Source organism: Balaenoptera musculus, chromosome 5, assembly GCF_009873245.2.
Source record: "Balaenoptera musculus isolate JJ_BM4_2016_0621 chromosome 5, mBalMus1.pri.v3, whole genome shotgun sequence".
NCBI lineage: Eukaryota > Metazoa > Chordata > Mammalia > Artiodactyla > Balaenopteridae > Balaenoptera > Balaenoptera musculus.
In genome coordinates, this window is record NC_045789.1 from 44,321,744 (window position 1) to 44,343,788 (window position 22,045).

The 22,045-nt window shown below is 37.2% G+C and overlaps 1 protein-coding gene across 1 annotated transcript in view; it reads right to left on the minus strand.

Annotated features, from left to right (window-relative positions):
* Positions 1-22,045, minus strand: part of CFAP299 (cilia and flagella associated protein 299) — a 605,941-nt gene that overhangs the window by 369,098 nt on the left and 214,798 nt on the right. The window contains exon 3 of the mRNA XM_036853193.1: positions 7,326-7,416. Within this exon, the coding sequence (XP_036709088.1) occupies positions 7,326-7,416 (91 nt within the window). The remainder of the gene's footprint in view (positions 1-7,325; positions 7,417-22,045) is intronic.

The following is a 22,045-nucleotide window of genomic DNA, read 5'->3' on the forward strand; positions in this document are numbered from 1 at the left end:
ACAACTTCTTTCATCAAAGACAACTCAAACTCAGTATGTCCAAAATCAGACCCATGATCTCTGTACCCCATTCCCCTCTCTTTTACTGCCCCATGTCTCAAAGAGTAGCAGCACCTTCTATCTAGCTGTGAAGGCCAATTATCCATGGCCACTCCCTTTGCCTCAGCCCCCTCCTTAGCCATATCCTAACTGTCACCAATTCCTGCCCAGTTTACCTTCTAAATAACTCTCAAATCTTCTTTATCTTCCCTATCATCTTCCTCATCCAGGCTACCATCTCATCTTCTCTTATCAGATCTTGCCATGCATTTATTGCATTGCAAAAAATAAAGCATCTGCTTTATGCTTTCTATAAATTATTCTCTATATTGATAGCACACTGATTTTTTTGTCTAAAAATCTGATCATATCATCTCTCAACCTACTTAAACACAATCAGAACTTTTTGTGTTTTTCATTCATAGCACTTATCACAGTTGCAATTTTGCTTTATCTGTATGTTTACTTGATCATACACTTTCTTTTCCAAGCAACTCTGAGCTCTGTAAGGCACTTGTCATCCACTGTATCCCCAGAAGCTCATACAATGCCTTGTACAGAAACAGTTATCACAATTTACTAAATAAGTGAATAAATTAATAAATACATAGACAGCAAAGAGCTAGGCCTTTGTTTTGGTAGCAAGAAGCATACAGTTAGTGAGTTCATGGGTCTGGATGATTCACCAAGGGAAAATGTATAGTGGAAGAGATGCAGGTCAAATGGAGGTATATGGTGGTCAGCCCAAGAAAGAGACTGAGATCAAAATCAGAAGAAAGTTGGAAAACTATAAGATAATCATGTCATAGACACCAAGATAGGAGAGAAAAGAAAGATTAATCAACTATATAAAAAAGTCAGAGCAGTTTAGAAAGAAATTGGAAACTATTGTCTCGGAAGAACTCATTTTACCTCTTCACTCTGTTGTCTATCTAGTCTTTTCTTTATACAATCATCACATTTTGACCTCAAATATTTTCCTTAGTCTCTATCATGAACATGAAATGCTCTCAGGATGTAACATCTTCATTCAAACATCCTCTGTAATTCAACCATTTCTATTAAGACATTTCTGGAAATTGTAAAAAAAAAAATTACCTTTAATCTCACTCTCATTTAAATATTTAATTATTTAACATTTCCACTGATTTTTCTGAGAAAATGCATTTTGCACTATCTCATATGTTCACACAATGTGTTCAGTTCTCTGTGAATATTTTTATGTCCACTAGCATCACTATGATTTGCCTCTGATCTGAGTTTCTGGATATCTAGAACCAGAACTGTTTAATGTGCTTTTCCAAGCACTTGTTATAAACATACACTTAATAAATGGCTCATTGTGGCGGCAGTGTTAAACACTTCATAGAATGAGCAATCAGAAAACTACGCTTTCCCAGGAAACAAATCTGCTTACCAATGAGAAGAAAATGGTTAGTCATTTTAGTCTTTTAAAAAGTTTTAAATCTGAAATACATGAGTCATGAGGTAGAAATGTTTTCTTACATGAATAGCTCACACTTGAAATAAAATTAAATAGTTATATTACTAGGAAAAAATACTCATTGTAGCTGTCATTTGAAGTACTACACAGTTAATCCTTTCAAACATTTTTGTACATGAATTACACATAAGGCTCAATGTTTTGTCTAAACAAAATGCATGGAGCATCATAGTAATTTAAAACAGAGTATTTTGGAAAAGATGTAAAAAAAGACATGTGTGCTTATACATACATATATATATATGCTTATATATAGTGCTTGTGTATGTGTATATATATGTTATATATACATATTCATATATTATACATACACATTATTTTGTATACACTATATACAAAATTCAGAGGCAATCATGAAATAATACTAATTCTTGAATTAAATTGAGTTACCTCTGGCTTACTACAAGCTTCTTTAAAAAGGGACTTATCTAAACAATATCTATATCTAGAACATCTGACCCACTGAGCCACTGAAAGCTTTAAAGGAAGTATATTTTCAAGAATTTTTATTCTTTAAATAGCAGCTATATAAATTTCTAATTTTCATAAAACCCTATTCTCTCCCAGGGCATAGCCCAAGACTACACACCGAAGCAGCAGCTTTGTGGGAATGGTATAAATGTATATAATAAGCAAATAATCCTATAACTTGCACATTGAAAATATTAGGGTGGAGGCCCCTGGAGATGGGAGACAGAGAGGAGTGCTGTTTTCCTAAGCTCCAGGCTCTATAGCAGAGTAAATTCAAAGTCTAAGTGGAGAAAACTAATAAATCACATTTGCAATTAGTTGACCAGAGGGAGAAAGAGGACACGCAGAACAAGATCCAATTACACTAAATAGCATTTGAAACCTGGGATCACCAAACTTAAAAATAAAATAAAAAGTTATGAGTGTGGGAAAGTAAATCCAATCTTCTTCTAACTTCCTAGCTACATTTAAAGAAAATTACCTAGGAAAATTGCTATGAAATTAGCCCTTCAAACCTTATTAGGCCATGGAGGTCAATTCAACTACATCAGTTCTAAAACTGTAACATAATTTTTTCTAGTATGTACTTTCAATAAGATGGATCAAAAAGAGTAGCAAATGTGCCTCTGGGTTGAAGTTCTCCATTTATTTTGCACCTACACATTATGTAGAGAAATCTCAATGCTCAGGAAATAGTCATTTCCCTCAGAGAGTTCAGACCTCATAAAATTCACATATAATTTCTGCTGACATTAAATTAATATAGATTCAAATCTCATGAATATTGTATATTTTATAGGACTACTTTTTAAAAAGCATATCCAGTTAGTAAATGGCTTTTAAAGTAAGCCCATGATCCTAATAATTAGATCTTTCTAAAATATGTTGTATTCTGTTGTAAATTGTTTGCTCTAAAACTATTTGGAGTCTTCATTAAGACAAGACTAGGATATAGAAAATTAAGTCTTAAATGCCACCCTTGATACAATGATATGTAGTCTGCTGATTATAATAGTATCACAAATTCAAAGGCCAAAATAAATGACCATATTTATTTTCAAAGTCACCAAGCAAGCTATGAATCTAAAAAAGACACTTGTTTCCAAATCAATGACAACCTACCCAACATTAAATGACTCAAAAAAAGTTAAATTTATGTTTTCTAAGGGGAGAAAAACCATAACAATGTAATTAAAGGTCATTTGGAGCAGCAATGTAGAAAAAAATAAACTCACAGCAGAGCTATCTCGTCTTCCCAAATCTAAATCCACCAACCTATTTGGCAGATGTGCCTATATACTCTCTCTTCCCTCCTGCTAGTGGCTTCTGCCCCTCTCAGAGACAAACCCTTTCCTGGTGCTCTGAATCCCAGCAAAGATCCCCTTTGTCCATCGTGCCATCAATATCCCTCTCTCTACTGGGTCATTCCCGTTAACATAAACTTGGTTAATATTATCCATCTTAAAACAAACTTCCTAGACCCCCAGCCCTGTACCAGCTGTCATTCAAGATCTATGTTAGACATCACTGCAAAAATCCTCAAAAACAGTTGACCTCCTTATCTTCACTTACACACTTTCTTCTTTTCTATACATACTGCAACAAGACATTTAACCACAGCCCTCCACTGAAACAGCCCTCATCAACATACTCAATGATATTTACCTAGCCAAAAACAATAGCAAACTTTTCATCATTTGTATGTCCCCACCCCCCGCTCCAAAAGATATGTTGAGATCTTAACACTTGGTACCTGTGAAAATAACCTTATTTGGAAATAGGCTTTTTGTAGATGCAATGGAATTAATATTAAGTCATATTCAACCAGGGAAGGGGGTGCTAATCCAATGACTGGTGTCTTTATAAGAAAAGAAGACAGAGACACAGATACATAAGGAGAATGCCATGTGATGATGGAGGCAGAGGTTAGAGTGATGTCTCTACAAACCAAAGAACACCAATGACTCTCAGACACACCAGAAGCTAAGGGAAAGGCATGGAATAGAGTCTTCCCTAGACGCTTCAGAATGGTTCTGCTGACACCTTGATTTCAGACTTCTGGCCTCCAGAAGAACTGTGAGAGAACAAATTTCTGTTGTTTCAAGCCACTCAGTTTGTGATAACTTGTTATGGCAGCCATGAGAAACTAATAGATCATCTTATTTAACCTCTCAGCAGCATTTGACATGGTGAGCATTCCTGCCTTTGAAATTTTTTCTTTTCCCATGTCTATAGCATGGCTCTCACCTGATTTTTCTCCTACCTGTTACTTCTCAGGTTCCTTAGCTAGTTCTTTCACACATTTCAGATCTCAAAATGTTGGAGTGTCCTAAAATCTGTCATAGAACCTCACTCTCTCTACCTACACTCTCTGCCTGGTAAACTTTTGCAAGCCCATGACTTTACATACCATTTAGATGTTGATAGCTTTCAGATATATATCCTAGCCAAAACTTCTCCCAAGTTCCAAACCAATATATGTAAATAACCAATCAACTTCTCCACTTGGATATTTAATAGGCATCACAAAATTAATATAGCCAAAACAGAGCTACTTCATTATTGATTCCTGAAATAAGTTCCCCTGTCACAGTAAGTGCCACCGTCATCCCCACCTGTTCAAACTAAAAACCTAGAAGTCATCCTAATTTCCTCTTTTTTAATATTCCACATCCAATCCATCAGTGAGTCCTGTCTGCTTTGCCTCCAAAACATAGACACAATTCAGTGACTTCCCTCCATCTCAACTACAACCATGCTGTTTTGAGAGTTTCGTCTCTTGCTGGTTGATTACAAGAGCTCCCTAACTTATCTCCTTGCTTCTGGCTCTAGACTTCTTCACCACATTCTCCTACCCCACACAGCAACAATGAGATCAATCTTTCTAAAGTGTAAACCAGATCGGGTCACTTCTCTGCTAAAGATCATCTGTCCATCAACTTTCTATCACAATAATAAAAGAATAAATATAAAAATTTAAAAAGAATAAAATCAAAATTCCTTAAAACCTACATGATCTGGCTGCTGACCTCCTCTCTGATCTCATCTGTCTTTCTAATTCCCTTCAATAGCTGCCTTCCAGCCATTCTGGTCTTCTTACCATCTCTTGAATATGCCATGATTGCTGTTATCTCAGGAGATTTTAATACATGTTCCTTCTTCTTGGGATATCTCTCCCTCTCAAATATTTATCTCTTTGGGGTACCTCACCCTTCAAACTCCATGGCTATCTTCCTCATTTCATTCAAGTCTCAACAGATGTCACCTCCTTAAAGTAATTTTTCCTGTATACAGTAGATAAAGCAACCAACCACTGTCTATTCAATCTCTCTATATTCCATATTCTAATTCTATGTTCTTCATAGCACCTATACAGAGCTGAAATTAATTGTTCCATTTTTATTTTGTTTACTAATTTTTTATCTCCCTCTCTAAAATATAAACACTTTAAGGTCATAGATTCTGCAGTGCCCCAGTGTCCCAGTGACTAAAACAGTTCCAGGCTTGAGCAGGCACACAAGAAATATATGTTGAGTGATTGGAAAGCGGATGGGAGTTGGCCAAGAAAATACACAGGTGTATCATTTAGGAGGCTGTTAGAGTAATATATTTAAGATATGATGGGTGTTTGAATCTAGGTGAGAGAATAAAGAGTTTATTATGGGATTTCCCCAGTGGGCCAGTGGTTAAGACTTCACCTCCAATGCAGGGGGTGCAGGTTCGATCCCTGGTCGGGGAGCTAGATCCCACGTGCCTTGTGGCCAAAAAACCGAAACATAAAAAACAGAAGCAATATTGTAACAAATTCAATAAAGACTTAAAAAAAAAAAAAAAGCTTATTATAACTGACATACTTCCGATCTGGGTAAATGAGTGGATGATGCCATCATTCATTGTTAAAGGAAATACCAATAGGATAGAAAGGTTAAAAAGACATTTTTGAGAGGAAGTACACCATTGCAGTAAAAAAAAACATGGGCCTAGCGTCTCTAACGCTGTTTGTGTTTGTTGATGCTACTGTTTAACCATGGGCCATTTTTTTTTCAACCCTAAGAAACCTTATTTCTATCCTTTCTATGAATGGAATTTGTTCATGTCAAATTTTGTTTTTCTTTTAAATGTGCATGTTCCCAAATACAAAAGATCCTTTTTCAGTTCTTATCCTGCTTGATCACTGATGATCGTTTGTTCCTTCTTGAAAGTCCTTACCATGGATTCCTATGTCACCACATTTTTCTGCCTTTCTTCCTACCTTTCTAGCTGCTCCTTATATTAATGGTCAGGTAAATTCCAAACTTTTCTGTTGTGATTGACAAAGTCCTCTAAGTCTAGTCCCCACCCATGTTTCCAACCTCACTCAGCCCACTTCTACCAAGAAACTTTCCCTGCTTTCAAGTCCAGGATCATTCTATACAATTCTCTAACGAAGGCATGCTTTTTTTTTTCTTTCTGAAGAACACTGAGGATTTTATCTGCATGTGAAATTTTCAAGGGACATGATAGTGAGAAAAATGCCAACTTTTTTATTGAGAAAACTTTGGTAAAAATAGACATCCTTATAACATATTTTTCTGTTGCTCTAAATTTTTCATCGTACTACTTCTGATTATTTTTCTGTAATTCACTATTACAGTTTCAGCATGAATATTTGTCTATTTTTATCTTAACTTGGAACATTTTGAGACTTACAGAAGACTGTTATCACCAATATTATATTAGCAAAGAATGAAAGCAAATATTCCAAATAATATTAGCAATTTTAAATATTTGATCTAGCACATATTTTAATAAAGCAAGAGCATGCTCTCCTTGTATGAGTCAAAATCATATCTCTCCATTATGTGGTTTCTATCACACCTCCTCAGATAGGACGACTACAGGGCAGACTCTATCTTCTATAGGTAGCGCAAATCAGGTAGGCGGGGGAAAACCTTGGGGATGAGTGGATGACATGATTTGAAGAAGTGTAGTAGGAGCTTGGGTTGAAAAGACGCAGGAAGTTTCAACATAGGAGTAGCACAGAGCTGGAGATGACAACCAGTCTGCCAAATACAGACATTTTCTCCACAACAAATACATAGAATACTACTAACATTTTTCACCATTTGGCTACTTCTACAGATGTAAATTGGAATAAATTTTTTTCTACATATATTCTTATAATATATAAATAATAAAGAGCTATATTACATCCCTCATGAATTACTTTTCAGAGACAGTAGTAAAAGTTATATTATTAACTAACTATATATTATATACTAACTGTGCCTTTAAGGTACACATTTTTAGCCTTTGAACGAAATGTACTCACGCTTACTATTCCACTGCGATTGTCTTCTTCTCTCATTGCCAGAGCCTTCAGAAAATTATCATGCAGGTCTTTACCAGCACTTGTTAATATCCTATAAAAAGCAGGTCTTCGGTTATAATATATCAGATAAACAAATATGCTGAAAATACTCTGGGTACAAAAAACAATGCTTCTTTATTCCAAGTGACAATTCCTTTAACACTAAAACTATATATACACATTATACAAAATCATTATAAACCATACACAATTATTATAATCTATTAGATTCTTCAATTTAATTTCAAACAGTTATACAGTCTTTATTTACAAATAATTGGAATCAAGTTTATAAATAATGTCAATACTCACACCAGATACAGTTAATTCCATTTATGTGCCCATTTTATTCTTTTTATCACGCCATGAAAATTCAATATATTTATTCCCCTCACTACAAACAATAATTTTAAATTGCCTGTAATTTAAGTACAATTTATTAATATAAGAAAACTAAAATATTAGCCACTTAAGCCAATTCAGTTATTGGAACAGAGCACTATTTTAGTTTTATGAGTGGAGATAATCAAAGCAAGATAGGAAACTAGGTTATCTTTGCCAGATAAAAGAAAGCATTAAGAATTCAAGAGAGAAATGAATTTCTCTGGAAATAAATTTTAAAGAAAATTTATCACAGCGATCTTGATCAAGCAACACTGAACCACAAAATAAAGAGTGAGTTCAAGAGTGATTTGCGGGGCTTCCCTGGTGGCGCAGTGGTTGGGAGTCTGCCTGCTGGTGCAGGGGACGCGGGTTCGAGCCCTGGTCTGGGGGGATCCCACGTGCCGCAGAGCGGCTGGGCCCGTGGGCCACAGCTGCTGAGCCTGCGCGTCTGGAGCCTGTGCCCTGCAGCGGGGGGGGCCGTGATGGTGAGAGGCCCGCGCACCGCGATGAAGAGCGGTCCCCGCACCGCGATGAAGAGTGGCCCCCGCTTGCCGCAGCTGGAGAGAGCCCTCGCACGAACCGAGGACCCAACACAGCCAAAAATAAATAAATAAATAAATTTAAAAAAAAAAAAAAAAAAAAAAAAAAAAAAAAAAAAAAAAAAAGAGTGATTTGCGAAATAATAATCATTTCTTTATTTAGCAATTTTCTATATATTGAATAAACATTTCTATTGCATGTCTATTATGTACCAGGAACGGTACTAGGGACAAAGATGAATGAGACATAATTCCTGCTTTCAAGTTGCCTGTGGTCTCATAGAGGTGAACAGATACAGGAACATTATAATATCATACCATGTGCTAAGTGTAATAATAGAGGTATGGATGGATATTGAATCATAAAGAAATATCCTACCTATTCAAGGAAAAGTCACTTAATCTTTTTTTTTCACACACACACACTGTATTTTATTTTTACAAGAGATAAATAAGTCACTTAATCTTAAGTTTTAAAACCATCGTTGAACTAAATGTTAAAAGATGAGACAGCATTAGCCAGTTTGGGGGTGAGGGTGGTGGGAGAGGGAAAGAGTTATGAGTAACGTCAAAGGAATTAAAGAACAGAGATGAAAAACTGCCAGGTGCCCTTGGGTAACTGCAAAACAGTCAGAAAGTAAGCACAGGAAGTGAAGGAGAAACCATACAATATTAATAAAAGCTAACATTTTTACAGACATACTGCTGTAAATATTTAGTTAAAGCCACTCAGCTAATCGGAGCAGACCTGTTTTCAAACTCAGGCAGTCTGGTTCTAAAACTCATTCTCATAACCACTAGGCCATGCTGCCTTTCCAGGAAGGCCTTGTATGCTACATGAAGGAGCTTGAGCCTTATCTTCTAGGAGATGTTGAACCACAAGGGTCATATGCGAGGAAACAAGATGGTCAATTTTATGTTTTAGTAATACTGTCCAGGCATTGTGATAAACATAGCCTGGAGGAGAGCCACACTGCAAAGATTAATTAGGGGGCTTTAGTAAGAGATGATGAAGACCCGAGTTAAAGCAGTGGTGGTAAGAATAAGAGGGGATAGATTAAGGGAACATTTAAGCAGGAAATAGACCTGGTGATTTCTTTTTGTGAGGAGTTAAAGAGAGATTACTACCAGGTTTCTTTAAATCAATATAGGCATGTACAATATGTAACCTACTGATTATTTTGTTGAACTATAAATTCAACTCGTTAAGTTGATCACAGCTTGTCAGCTTTTCCTTTTCTAGTTTTATGTGCCTTGGCTTATAGTACCAATATCAACTAATAATCAAAATATCTAAATATACATAAACTACTCATTGGTACCAATGCAGAGAATCAGATATTTGAGAAACTCCTCAATTTATTGTTCTATTCAAAAGTGAGTCTTCCATATTATACCTATGCACTGCTCTGACATTAAATCTCCAAAATATCAAATTTATTTTGTCAGAAGCTTGCCCAGAAAACATGTATTGTTTCTCCATTGCTCACAGGTTAATCTTTTCATCACTGGTCAGTTTCTACCTAATTTCCTGCTTATGGTCTATATTTAAAACCAGAACGAGTTAGAAATTCTTTGTGAAGTTTGAACAGAGAATTAGTTTTACAAGTGTATCAATCAGGACTGGTTAGGTTATACTATAGTAACAAGTGGCCCAAATGTCTGTGGTTTATAATTACAAAGGATTATTTCTCAATAATGTTATGCATCAATAGCAGGTTGATTGTGGCTCTTCATCTTGAAGGGATGAACTGGGAGGCTCATGAAATAGCCTCTATCTGAAACATCTTTGGTTATTGTGCAGAGGGAACATGGTCACACACTGGCTCTTAGAGCATCTGCTTGTAAGAGACTCATGTCACGTCCACTCACATTTGATTGGCCAAAGCAAGTGCCATGCCTGAAATCAATGGGATGGAAAAGTATAATCCTGCCCAGGGAAGAGTAGCAAATATCTGTAAACAGTATCCTATGTACCCCTTGCTTCTATAGCATAACCAAACAAAGGCTGAGAGTAGATAGCTCAGTAAACAAGAGCAATAAAGAAAACAATTTCTGAGTAAAATTTAAAGGTATACAAAATGTGTTAAATAATGTGGTTCAGGGGGTCTGGGCAAGATGGCGGAAGAGTAAGACGCGGAGATCACCTTCCTTCCCACAGATACATCAGAAATACATCTACACATGGAACTGCTCCTACAGAACACCCACTGAACGCTGGCAGAAGACGTCAGACCTCCCAAAAGGCAAGAAACTCCCCACGTACTTGGGTAGGGCAAAAGAAAAAAGAAATAACAGACAAAAGAATAGGGACAGGACCCGCACCAGTGGGAGGGAGCCGTGAAGGAGGAAAGGTTTCCACACACTAGGAAGCCCCTTCGCGGGTGGAGACTGCAGGTGGCAGAGGGGGGAAGCTTTGGAGCCACGGAGGAGAGCGCAGCCACAGGGGTGCGGAGGGCAAAGCGGAGAGATTCCCGCACAGAGGCTCGGCGCCGAGCAGCACTCACCAGCCCGAGAGGCTTGTCTGCTCCTCCACCGGGGCGGGCGGGGGCTGGGAGCTGAGGCTCGGGCTTCTGAGGTCGGATCGCAGGGAGAGGACTGTGGTTGGCGGCGTGAACACAGCCTGAAGGGGTTAGCGCGCCACAGCTAGCCGGGAGGGAGTCCGGGAAAAAGTCTGGAGCTGCCGAAGGGGCAAGAGACTTTTTCTTGCCTCTTTGTTTCGTGGCACGCAAGGAGAGGGGATTAACAGCGCTGCCTAAACGAGCTCCGGAGACGGGCGCGAGCCGCGGCTATCAGCGTGGACCCCAGAGACAGGCATGAGACGCTAAGGCTGCTGCTGCCGCCACCAAGAAGCCTGTGTGCGAGCACAGGTCACTCTCCACACCGCCCCTCCCGGGAGCCTGTGCAGCCCGTCACTGCCAGGGTCCCGTGATCCAGGGACAACTTCCCCAGGAGAACGCAAGGTGCGCCTCGGGCTGCTGTAACGTCACGCTGGCCTCTGCCGCCACAGGCTCGCCCCGCCTCCACCGTACCACTCCCTCCCCCCCGGCCTGAGTGAGCCAGAGCCCCGGAAGCAGCTGCTCCTTTAACCCCGTCCTGTCTGAGCAAAGAACAGACGCCCTCAGGCGACCTACATGCAGAGGCGGGTCCAAATCCAAAGCTGAATCCCGGGAGCTGTATGAACAAAGAAGAGAAAGCAAAATTTCTCCCAGCAGCCTCAGAAGCAGCAGATTAAAGCTCCACAAACAACGTGATGTACCTGCATCTGTTGAATACCTGAAGAGACAACGAATCATCCCAAATTCAGAGGGTGGACTTTGGGAGCAGGATATATTAATTTTTCCCCTTTCCCTTTTTTTTGTGAGTGTATACGTATATGCTTCTGGGTGAGATTTTGTCTGTATAGCTTTGCTTTCACCATTTGTCCTAGGGTTCGGTCTGTCCATTTTTTGGTTTTTTTTTACTTAAAAATTTTGTTTTCTTAGTAATTTTATTCTTCATAATTTTTTCCTTATTTTTTATTTTAAAAAATTAAAAATTTTTTTCTTAATAAGTTTTTTCTTATTTTTTATTTTAAAAAATTAAAAAACATTTTTTTTCTTAATTTTTTTCTTAACTTTTTCCTTACTTTTTATTATAAAAAAATTAATAAATTATTTAAAAAAATTTTTTTTTAATTTCTCTTAATAAATTTTTTCTTAATAATTTTTTTCTTATTTTTTATTATAATAGCTTTACTTTATTTTATTTTATTTTATCCTCTTTCTTTCTTTCTTTCCATTTTTTCTCCCTTTTATTCTGAGCCGTGTGGATGAAAGGCTCTTGGTGCTCCAGCCAGGCATCAGGACTGTGCCTCTGAGGTGGGAGAGCCAACTTCAGGACACTGGTCCACAAGAGACCTCCCAGCTCCACGTAATACCAAACGGCGAAAAGCTCTCAGAGATCTCCATCTCGACATCAAGACCCAGCTTCACTCAACAACCAGCAAGCTACAGTGCTGGACACCCTATGCCAAACAACTAGCAAGACAGGAACAGAGCCCCATCCATTAGCAGAGAGGCTGCCTAAAATCATAATAAGGTCACAGACACCCCAAAACAAACCACCAGACGTGGACGTGCCCACCAGAAAGACAAGATCCAGCCTCATCCACCAGAACACAGGCACTAGTCCCCTCCACCAGGAAGCCTACACAACCCACTGAACCAACCTTACCCACTGGGGACAGATACCAAAAACAATGGGAACTACGAACCTGCAGCCTGTGAAAAGGAGACCCCAAACACAGTAAGATAAGCAAAATGAGAAGACAGAAAAACATACAGCAGATGAAGGAGCAGGGTCAAAACACACCAGACCTAACAAATGAAGAGGAAATAGGCAATCTACCTGAAAAAGAATTCAGAATAATGATAGTAAAGATGATCCAAAATCTTGGAAACAGAATAGACAAAATGCAAGAAACATTTAACAAGGACGTAGAAGAACTAAAGAGGAACCAAGCAATGATGAAAAACACAATAAATGAAATTAAAAATACTCTAGAAGGGATCAATAGCAGAATAACAGAGGCAGGAGAACGGGTAAGTGACCTGGAAGATAAAACAGTGGAAATAACTACTGCAGAGAAGAATAAAGAAAAAAGAATGAAAAGAATTGAGGACAGTCTCAGAAAACTCTGGGACAACATTAAACGCACCAACATTCGAATTATAGGGGTCCCAGAAGAAGAAGAGAAAAAGAAAGGGACTGAGAAAATATTTGAAGAGATTATAGTTGAAAACTTCCCTAATATGGGAAAGGAAATAGTTAATCAAGTCCTGGAAGCACAGAGAGTCCCATACAGGATAAAACCAAAGAGAAACACGCCAAGACACATATTAATCAAACTGTCAAAAATTAAATATAAAGAAAACATATTAAAAGCAGCAAGGGAAAAACAACAAATAACACACAAGGGAATCCCCATAAGGTTAACATCTGATCTTTCAGCAGAAACTGCAAGCCAGAAGGGAGTGGCAGGATATACTTAAAGTGATGAAGGAGAAAAACCTACAACCAAGATTACTCTACCCAGCAAGGATCTCATTCAGATTTGATGGAGAAATTAAAACCTTTACAGACAAGCAAAAGCTGAGAGTTCAGCACCACCAAACCAGCTTTACAACAAACGCTAAAGGAACTTCTCTAGGCAAGAAACACAAGAGAAGGAAAACACCTACAATAACAAACCCAAAACATTTAAGAAAATGGGAATAGGAACATACATATGGATAATTACCTTAAGTGTAAATGGATTAAATGCTCCCACCAAAAGACACAGACTGGCTGAAAGGATACAAAAACAAGACCCATATATATGCTGTCTACAAGAGACCCACTTCAGACCTAGGGACACATACAGACTGAAAGTGAGGGGATGGAAAAAGATATTCCATGCAAATGGAAAACAAAAGAAAGCTGGAGTAGCAATTCTCATATCAGACAAAATAGACTTTAAAATAAAGACTATTACAAGAGACAAAGAAGGACACTATACAATGATCAAGGGATCGATACAAGAAGAAGGTATAAAAATTGTAAATATTTATGCACCCAACATAGAAGCACCTCAATACATAAGGCAAATACTAACAGCCATAAAAGGGGAAATCAACAGTAACACAATCATAGTAGGGGACTTTAACACCCCACTTTCACCAATGGACAGATCATCCAAAATGAAAATAAATAAGGAAACACAAGCTTTAAATGATACATTAAACAAGATGGACTTAATTGATATTTATAGGACATTCCACCCAAAAACAACAGAATACACATTTTTCTCAAGTGCTCATGGAATATTCTCCAGGATAGATCATATCTTGGGTCACAAATCAAGCCTTGGTAAATTTAAGAAAATTGAAATCGTATCAAGTATCTTTTCCGACCACAATGCTATGAGACTAGATATCAATTATAGGAAAAGATCTGTAAAAAATACAAACACATGGAGGCTACACAATACACTACTTAATAATGAAGTGATCTCTGAAGAAATCAAAGGGGAAATCAAAAAATACCTAGAAACAAATGACAATGGAGACATGACGACCCAAAACCTATGGGATGCAGCAAAAGCAGTTCTGAGAGGAAAGTTTACAGCAACACAAGCCTACATCAAGAAACAGGAAACATCTCGAATAAACAACCTAACCTTGCACCTAAAGCAATTAGAGAAAGAAGAACAAAAAAACGCCAAAGCTAGCAGAAGGAAAGAAATCATAAAGATCAGATCAGAAATAAATGAAAAAGAAATGAAGGAGACAATAGCAAAGATCAATAAAACTAAAAGCTGGTTCTTTGAGAAGATAAACAAAATTGATAAACCATTAGCCAGACTCATCAAGAGAAAAAGGGAGAAGACTCAAATCAATAGAATTAGAAATGAAAAAGGAGAAGTAACCACTGACACTGCAGAAATACAAACGATCATGAGAGATTACTACAAGCAACTCTATGCCAATAAAATGGACAACCTGGAAGAAATGGACAAATTCTTAGCAATGCACAACCTGCCGACACTGAACCAGGAAGAAATAGAAAATATGAACACACCAATCACAAGCACTGAAATTGAAAATGTGATTAAAAATCTTCCAACAAACAAAAGCCCAGGACCAGATGGCTTCACAGGCGAATTCTATCAAACATTTAGAGAATACCTAATACCTATCCTTCTCAAACTCTTCCAAAATATTGCAAAGGGAGGAACACTCCCCAACTCATTCTACGAGGCCACCATCACCCTGATACCAAAACCAAAGATGTCACAAAGAAAGAAAACTACAGGCCAATATCACTGATGAACATAGATGCAAAAATCCTCAACAAAATACTAGCAAAGAGAATCCAACAGCAGATTAAAAGGATCATACACCATCAAGTGGGGTTTATTCCAGGAATGCAAGGATTCTTCAATATATGCAAATCAATCAACATGATACATCGCATTAACAAACTGAAGGAGAAAAACCATATGATCATCTCAATAGATGCAGAAAAAGCTTTTGACAAAATTCAACACTCATTTATGATAAAAGCCCTGCAGAAAGTAGGCATAGAGGGAACTTTCCTCAACATAATAAAGGCCATATATGACAAACCCACAGCCAACATTGTCCTCAATGGTGAAAAACTGAAACCATTTCCACTAAGATCAGGAACAAGACAAGGTTGCCCACTCTCACCACTATTATTCAACATAGTTTTGGAAGTGTTAGTCACAGCAATCAGAGAAGAAAAAGAAATAAAAGGAATCCAAATCGGAAAAGAAGAAGTAAAGCTGTCACTGTTTGCAGATGACATGATACTATACATAGAGAATCCTAACGATGCTACCAGAAAACTCCTAGAGCTAATCAATGAATTTGCTAAAGTAGCAGGATACAAAATTAATGCACAGAAATCTCTTGCATTCCTATACACTAATGATGAAAAATCTGAAAGTGAAATTAAGAAAACGCTCCCGTTTACCATTGAAACAAAAAGAATAAAATATCTAGGAATAAACCTACCTAAGGAGACAAAAGACCTGTATGCAGAAAATTATAAGACACTGATGAAAGAGATTAAAGATGATACAAATAGATGGAGAGATATACCATGTACTTGGATTGGAAGAATCAACATTGTGAAAATGACTCTACTACCCAAAGCAATCTACAGATTCAATGCAATCCCTATCAAACTACCACTGGCATTTTTCACAGAACTAGAACAAAAAATTGCACAATTTGTATGGAAACACAAAAGACCCCGAATAACCAAAGCAATCTTGAGAACGAAAAATGGAGCTGGAGGAATCAGGCTCCCTGACTTCAGACTATATTACAAAGCTACAGTAATCAAGACAGTTTGGTACTGGCACAAAAACAGAAACATAGATCAATGGAACAGGTTAGAAAGCCCAGAGATAAACCCACGCACATATGGTCACCTTATCTTTGATAAAGGAGGCAAGCATATACAGTGGAGAAAAGACAGCCTCTTCAATAAATGGTGCTGGGAAAACTGGACAGTTACATGTAAAAGTATGAAATTAGAACACTCCCTAACACCATACACAAAAATAAACTCAAAATGGATTAAAGACCTAAATGTAAGGCCAGACACTATCAAACTCTTAGAGCAAAACACAGGCAGAGCACTCTATGACATAAATCACAGCAAGATCCTTTTTGACCCACCTCCTAGAGAAATGGAAATAAAAACACAAATAAACAAATGGGACCTAATGAAACTTCAAAGCTTTTGCACAGCAAAGGAAACCATAAACAAGACCAAAAGACAACCCTCAGAATGGGAGAAAATATTTGCAAATGAAGCAACTGACAAAGGATTAATCTCCAAGATTTACAAGCAGCTCATGCAGCTCAATAACAAAAAAACAAACAACCCAATCCAAAAATGGGCAGAAGACCTAAATAGACATTTCTCCAAAGAAGATATACAGATTGCCAACAGACACATGAAAGAATGCTCAACATCATTAATCATTAGAGAAATGCAAATCAAAACGACAATGAGATATCATCTCACACCGGTCAGAATGGCCATCATCAAAAAATCTAGAAACAATAAATGCTGGAGAGGGCGTGGAGAAAAGGGAACACTCTTGCACTGTTGGTGGGAATGTAAATTGATACAGCCACTATGGAGAATAGTATGGAGGTCCCTTAAAAAACTAAAAATAAAACTGTCATATGACCCAGCAATCCCACTACTGGGCATATACCCTGAGAAAACCATAATTCAAAAAGAGTCATGTACCAAAATGTTCACTGCAGCTCTATTTACAATAGCCAGGACATGGAAGCAACCTAAGCGTCCATCATCGGATGAATGGATAAAGAAGATGTGGTACATATATACAATGGAATATTACTCCGCCATAAAAAGAAATGAAATGGAGGTATTTGTAGTGAGGTGGATGGAGTTAGAGTCTGTCATACAGAGTGAAGTAAGTCAGAAAGAGAAAAACAAATACAGTATGCTAACACATATATATGGAATCTAAGGAAAAAAAAGTCATGAAGAATGTAGTGGCAAGATGGGAATAAAGACACAGAGCTACTAGAGAATGGACTTGAGGATATGGGGAGGGGGAAGGGTAAGATGTGACAGGGTGAGAGAGTGGCATGGACATATATACACTACCAAATGTAAAACAGATAGCTAGTGGGAAGTAGCCACATGGCACAGGGAGATCAGCTCGGTGCTTTGTGACCGCCTAGAGGGGTGGGATAGGGAGGGTGGGAGGGAGGGAGGGATACGCAAGAGGGAAGAGATATGGGAACATATGTATATGTATAACTGATTCAGTTTGTTATAAAGCAGAAACTAACACACCATTGTAAAGCAATTATACTCCAATAAAGATGTTAAAAAAAATAATAATAATGTGGTTCATTGCAATTTAACCAAATAAAGATGCTTTTGGAAATTAAGATCACTAATCTTAGCTCCAAAGCATAATATTTTCCCACAGACCCACAAAACTTCTAAAAATTATGGTTGAAGGAATGAAATAGACTTTGGTATGTGGTCTTCTGTGATAGTCATAGACACCTGTTGGTTTTGCCTCCCTGACATCCCTTCCCACTTTTGATAACAGAACCTAATTTTTATTTGGAAAATTGTCCCTCCCACATTCTATGCTTTGGTAACACAGTCATTTAAGGTACCCACTCACTCACAACTCTTACCTCCCAAACCCCAGTGAATGAATATGCCTCAAGCTTAACCAATATCACTTAACCTCAAGAGAACGTACATCATAAACAGAGAGACACAAGGATGAAAAGCAACTGGAATTGTAGTGATTGTCCTTAATTCCTACTACATAACCTCATCATTCAACTGTTTCTTCAAATCTATGATAACCAGTGCTCCTCCAATAAATCTCTTTTTTTATTTAGTTCATTAGAATTGGTTTCTATTGCTCACAACCAAAACCTATAATTGATACGATGGTTATCTAGCTAAGATACTGCAGAGCTCCTAAAGGTTTCCATATAGTAAGTCTACTCCTCACTCCTCCCACCTCCCCAAATACACCTTACTTTGCTGTAAATCTTTAGAACATTACAGATAAGTTAAAGTCCAATTTGATCACCAACCCCAGCCTCAAAACACCAAAGGTAACCATCATTATCATTTCTGCATGCATCCTTCAAGGTTATTGTCTATTGTTTACGTATATACTTGTGTACCCATAAAAGCATATATCATTTGGTGAGTTGTTCATTTTATCACGTATTTTTCAACTTACTGTTCTGTTGCATTGTTGTTATTGTTCCTGGGAGTAGATGTTTATAAGAGTGCCAAGGAAGATCAAAATTATTCCCAAGTTCATCAGACATGAAAAGTCAGAAGAATAGATTTCTAGGTACCATTCACTAGCAGGGAAGGAACTCCTAATATTCTGCCAGGCCTAGCTCACTTGCAAACAACTGAGGTTTTTAGCAGGTATCTGGGCAGGGCAGGAAAAGGAAATAATTGCAGTAGAATTTTTTGCTGTCCCTGGACACTTACTTTGACCCACACTGTTTTCCCTTTTTCCATAAAAATAAAACCCCGGTTTTCACCTGAGCATGTAGCTTCCTGGAATAAAGACTACATTTTCTAGGCTTTTTTGCAGCTATTTATGCCCATGTGACTAATTTTTGCACAATGGTATCCAAGTGAAAATTACATACAACTTCTGTACTTAAAGGGGGTGGGTGCCATTTTGCTTGTAGTTGGAATGCCATATAATGACTGTTGCTCCAGCTGCCATCTTGACTTAAGTGGGAGGCCACTTTTATGGAGAAACAAGAGAAAGAAGGAGAGTCCCTGACACCCTGGAGGACCAACCCAGCCTTGATTGACACCATCTGGATATCTGGAATATGAGACTAAAAAGGGTTTATATTTGGTTTCAGCCACTGTCATTTTGGGTTTTTCTATTATTTTTAACTAAATTTAATCTAAACAGATACGTTCACCATATGAAATTGCTCACCCTTCCGACAAAGATGCTGTTGTGGGATTGGCTTGGTGATCAAACTAGACTTTAACCTTATCCGTAATATTCTGAGGATATCACAGGAGACTGTATTACTTATTAATTAAAATGAATTGTTTTTTAAACAGTCAAAATGTTAAGTATTTTAAATGGAAGCATGAGATAATGGAAATTAAACTGAAATATAAGATGGGACATCAGTCTTTAATTCTTATCCATTTACCAACTGATTAGTCCAAGTCATCATGTTTTTCTGAACCTGGCTTTCATGATGGGCTAAATAATCTCTAAGCCCCCTAGCAGCGGTACAACTTGTAATGTAAAATGATCATACTCTCTCATCAATCACCAAACATCATTAATTTAAGAAATGTGACTGTCACACTGACAATACATTAAGAGCATATTGTTCAAGTCTTACATACACAGACTTACATCATTTCTTATAACCTCTATGAAGATAAAAGTATTTTTGTTATATAAACTGGGAACAGAGAGGATACAGTCTATAACCCTTAAGCTATTTGCAGCAGAGTAATAAAAAGTTATATAAATAATCAATTATTATAACATGCTACATCTGAGAACCTGAAACTTCTCAGCAAGGAGAAATATTGGAAAAGAAAGGTAATACCGAGTGTGTGGTAAGGAATTCTTAAATCTTTAACGTGCATTACTCTTACTTAACTAGATTTATTTAACAGTCAGTGACCTGAGAAACCTTGCTTAAGTAAATATTACAAAAGGAGTTACTTCCTCAAGAAGTGAAGTAGTTCTGTTACAGAATCTGAGGGTTATAAGTTTTATACAGGCAAATACTCCATCTTTGTTGTTTACACTCCACCACACTTTCAAAATGGCGTAAAAATCATATGGATGAGTTAATTTTTACCAACCTTGTTTAATCATTAGCTAAACGTATTTATATAATTCTACATGAATGACTCTAAATATATTCTTAATCCTCAAAAATTAGGCTACTGGCTTTATGATTTAATTACATTGCTTATATATCCCACATTCACATTTCATATTTCTAGAATTTACGTTCAACTCATTAGCACTTGTTTCAGTATGTAATTCAACCTCTCTGTGCCTCAGTTTCTTTAAAGGGATTTTTAGTAACTCAGTTTGGAAAAATTAAATGGAGAGTATAGTAAAAAATAAAGTAAAAAATTTATTATAAAAGCTCTATAATATTATCTTCTTAAGAAACAAGCACACTTTTTATGAAAAAGTAGTTTTCATAAACAGCTTTGTTTCCCATGATGAGTTTACTGACAAAACTATTTGTATGTATGTGTATTTGTATGGTCTCAAATAATATAATTTTGATTTTTTTAGAGGCCAAAATGGAAAAAATTGTTTGCAAAGTTGATAAAAAATATATAATTTTAGTTAAAACAATATGTGAATTTTTAGATAAGTCATTTGAGTGTTTGAGTATGAAATAGGGAGATAGGTTTTTATAGTCCTTTATCATAGGGCATCTGTTGCTTTGTCAGAGAGTGATGAGCTCGCACATTTTTTCCAAGACAACATGATACCTCTTGTTTTGTCCTTTACATAAATTAGGAGGAAAAAAATCTTATTTTTCCCCCAATAAAATGTTTTATAAATATCTTTAAATTGGTAACTCTTCACATTCCTTTTCTTAATTTGTCATTGTATATTTATTCTGTATTAATCAGCTCAGGCTGCCATAGTAAAATACCATAGTATTTTATTATGCCCATAGACTGGGTGGCTTCAATAACAGAAATTTATTTATCACAGTTCTGGACATTGGAAGTCTGAGGTTAGGGTACCAGCATGTTCTGTTTCTCTTTAGCTTGCAGCTGGCTGCCTTCTCACTGTGTCCTCACAGGGCAGAGAGAGAACAAGAGCAAAGTCTCTGGTATCTCTTCTTATATGAGCACTAAACCCATCACGAAGACCCCACCATCATAATCTCATCTAAACACAACTGCCTGCCAAAGGCCAGTCTCCAAATACCATCCCACTGGGGGTTAGGGTTTCAGCATATGAATTTGGCAGGGTGGGAGTGGGGTGAGAGGTGCACACAATTCTATTCATAGCATATTCTTTCTCCCTTCAGAACTCATTTCCCACATTTTATTTTTTCTTGCAATATTCTGTCTTGCTTGCCTTATCACTTCTTTGGTACAACTTTGATATTTCAAATTCTCTTTTATCATGTGGGGTAACTTAGCAAGTTTTTACCTCTTGAGATGTGCTAGATTAAGTTACTGCAGTCAGCTATTTGTTCCTCTCCATCTATCCTTAGCAAGGTGCAAACAATTTCAAGCCAGATAACCACAGAAAAACTCCAAATGCCAGACCATAGGAATTTGCCTCAAATAGCATAGAGAAAAACTTCCTGTTCCTTATCTTGAATGTGAATTTAGATGAAAATAATACACGCATTATAGGACTATTTTAACTTTTATATGTGTGGAATATAACTAACATACATAAAAACAGCATAAAACGTAGAGTTAGTTAATCCGTTATGACAAAGCCAACCCCTGTAACTCATCACTTAGTCAAGACACAGAATAATGATGACACTCCAGGACCCCCGCTTACTCCTTCCTGCTCACAACTCCATCTCCCACCACCATCATCACCACAGGTAACCACTTTCTTACTCTCATGAAATCCACTCCCATGCTTTTCCCTTATCTGTCTTCAACTTTCATGATCAT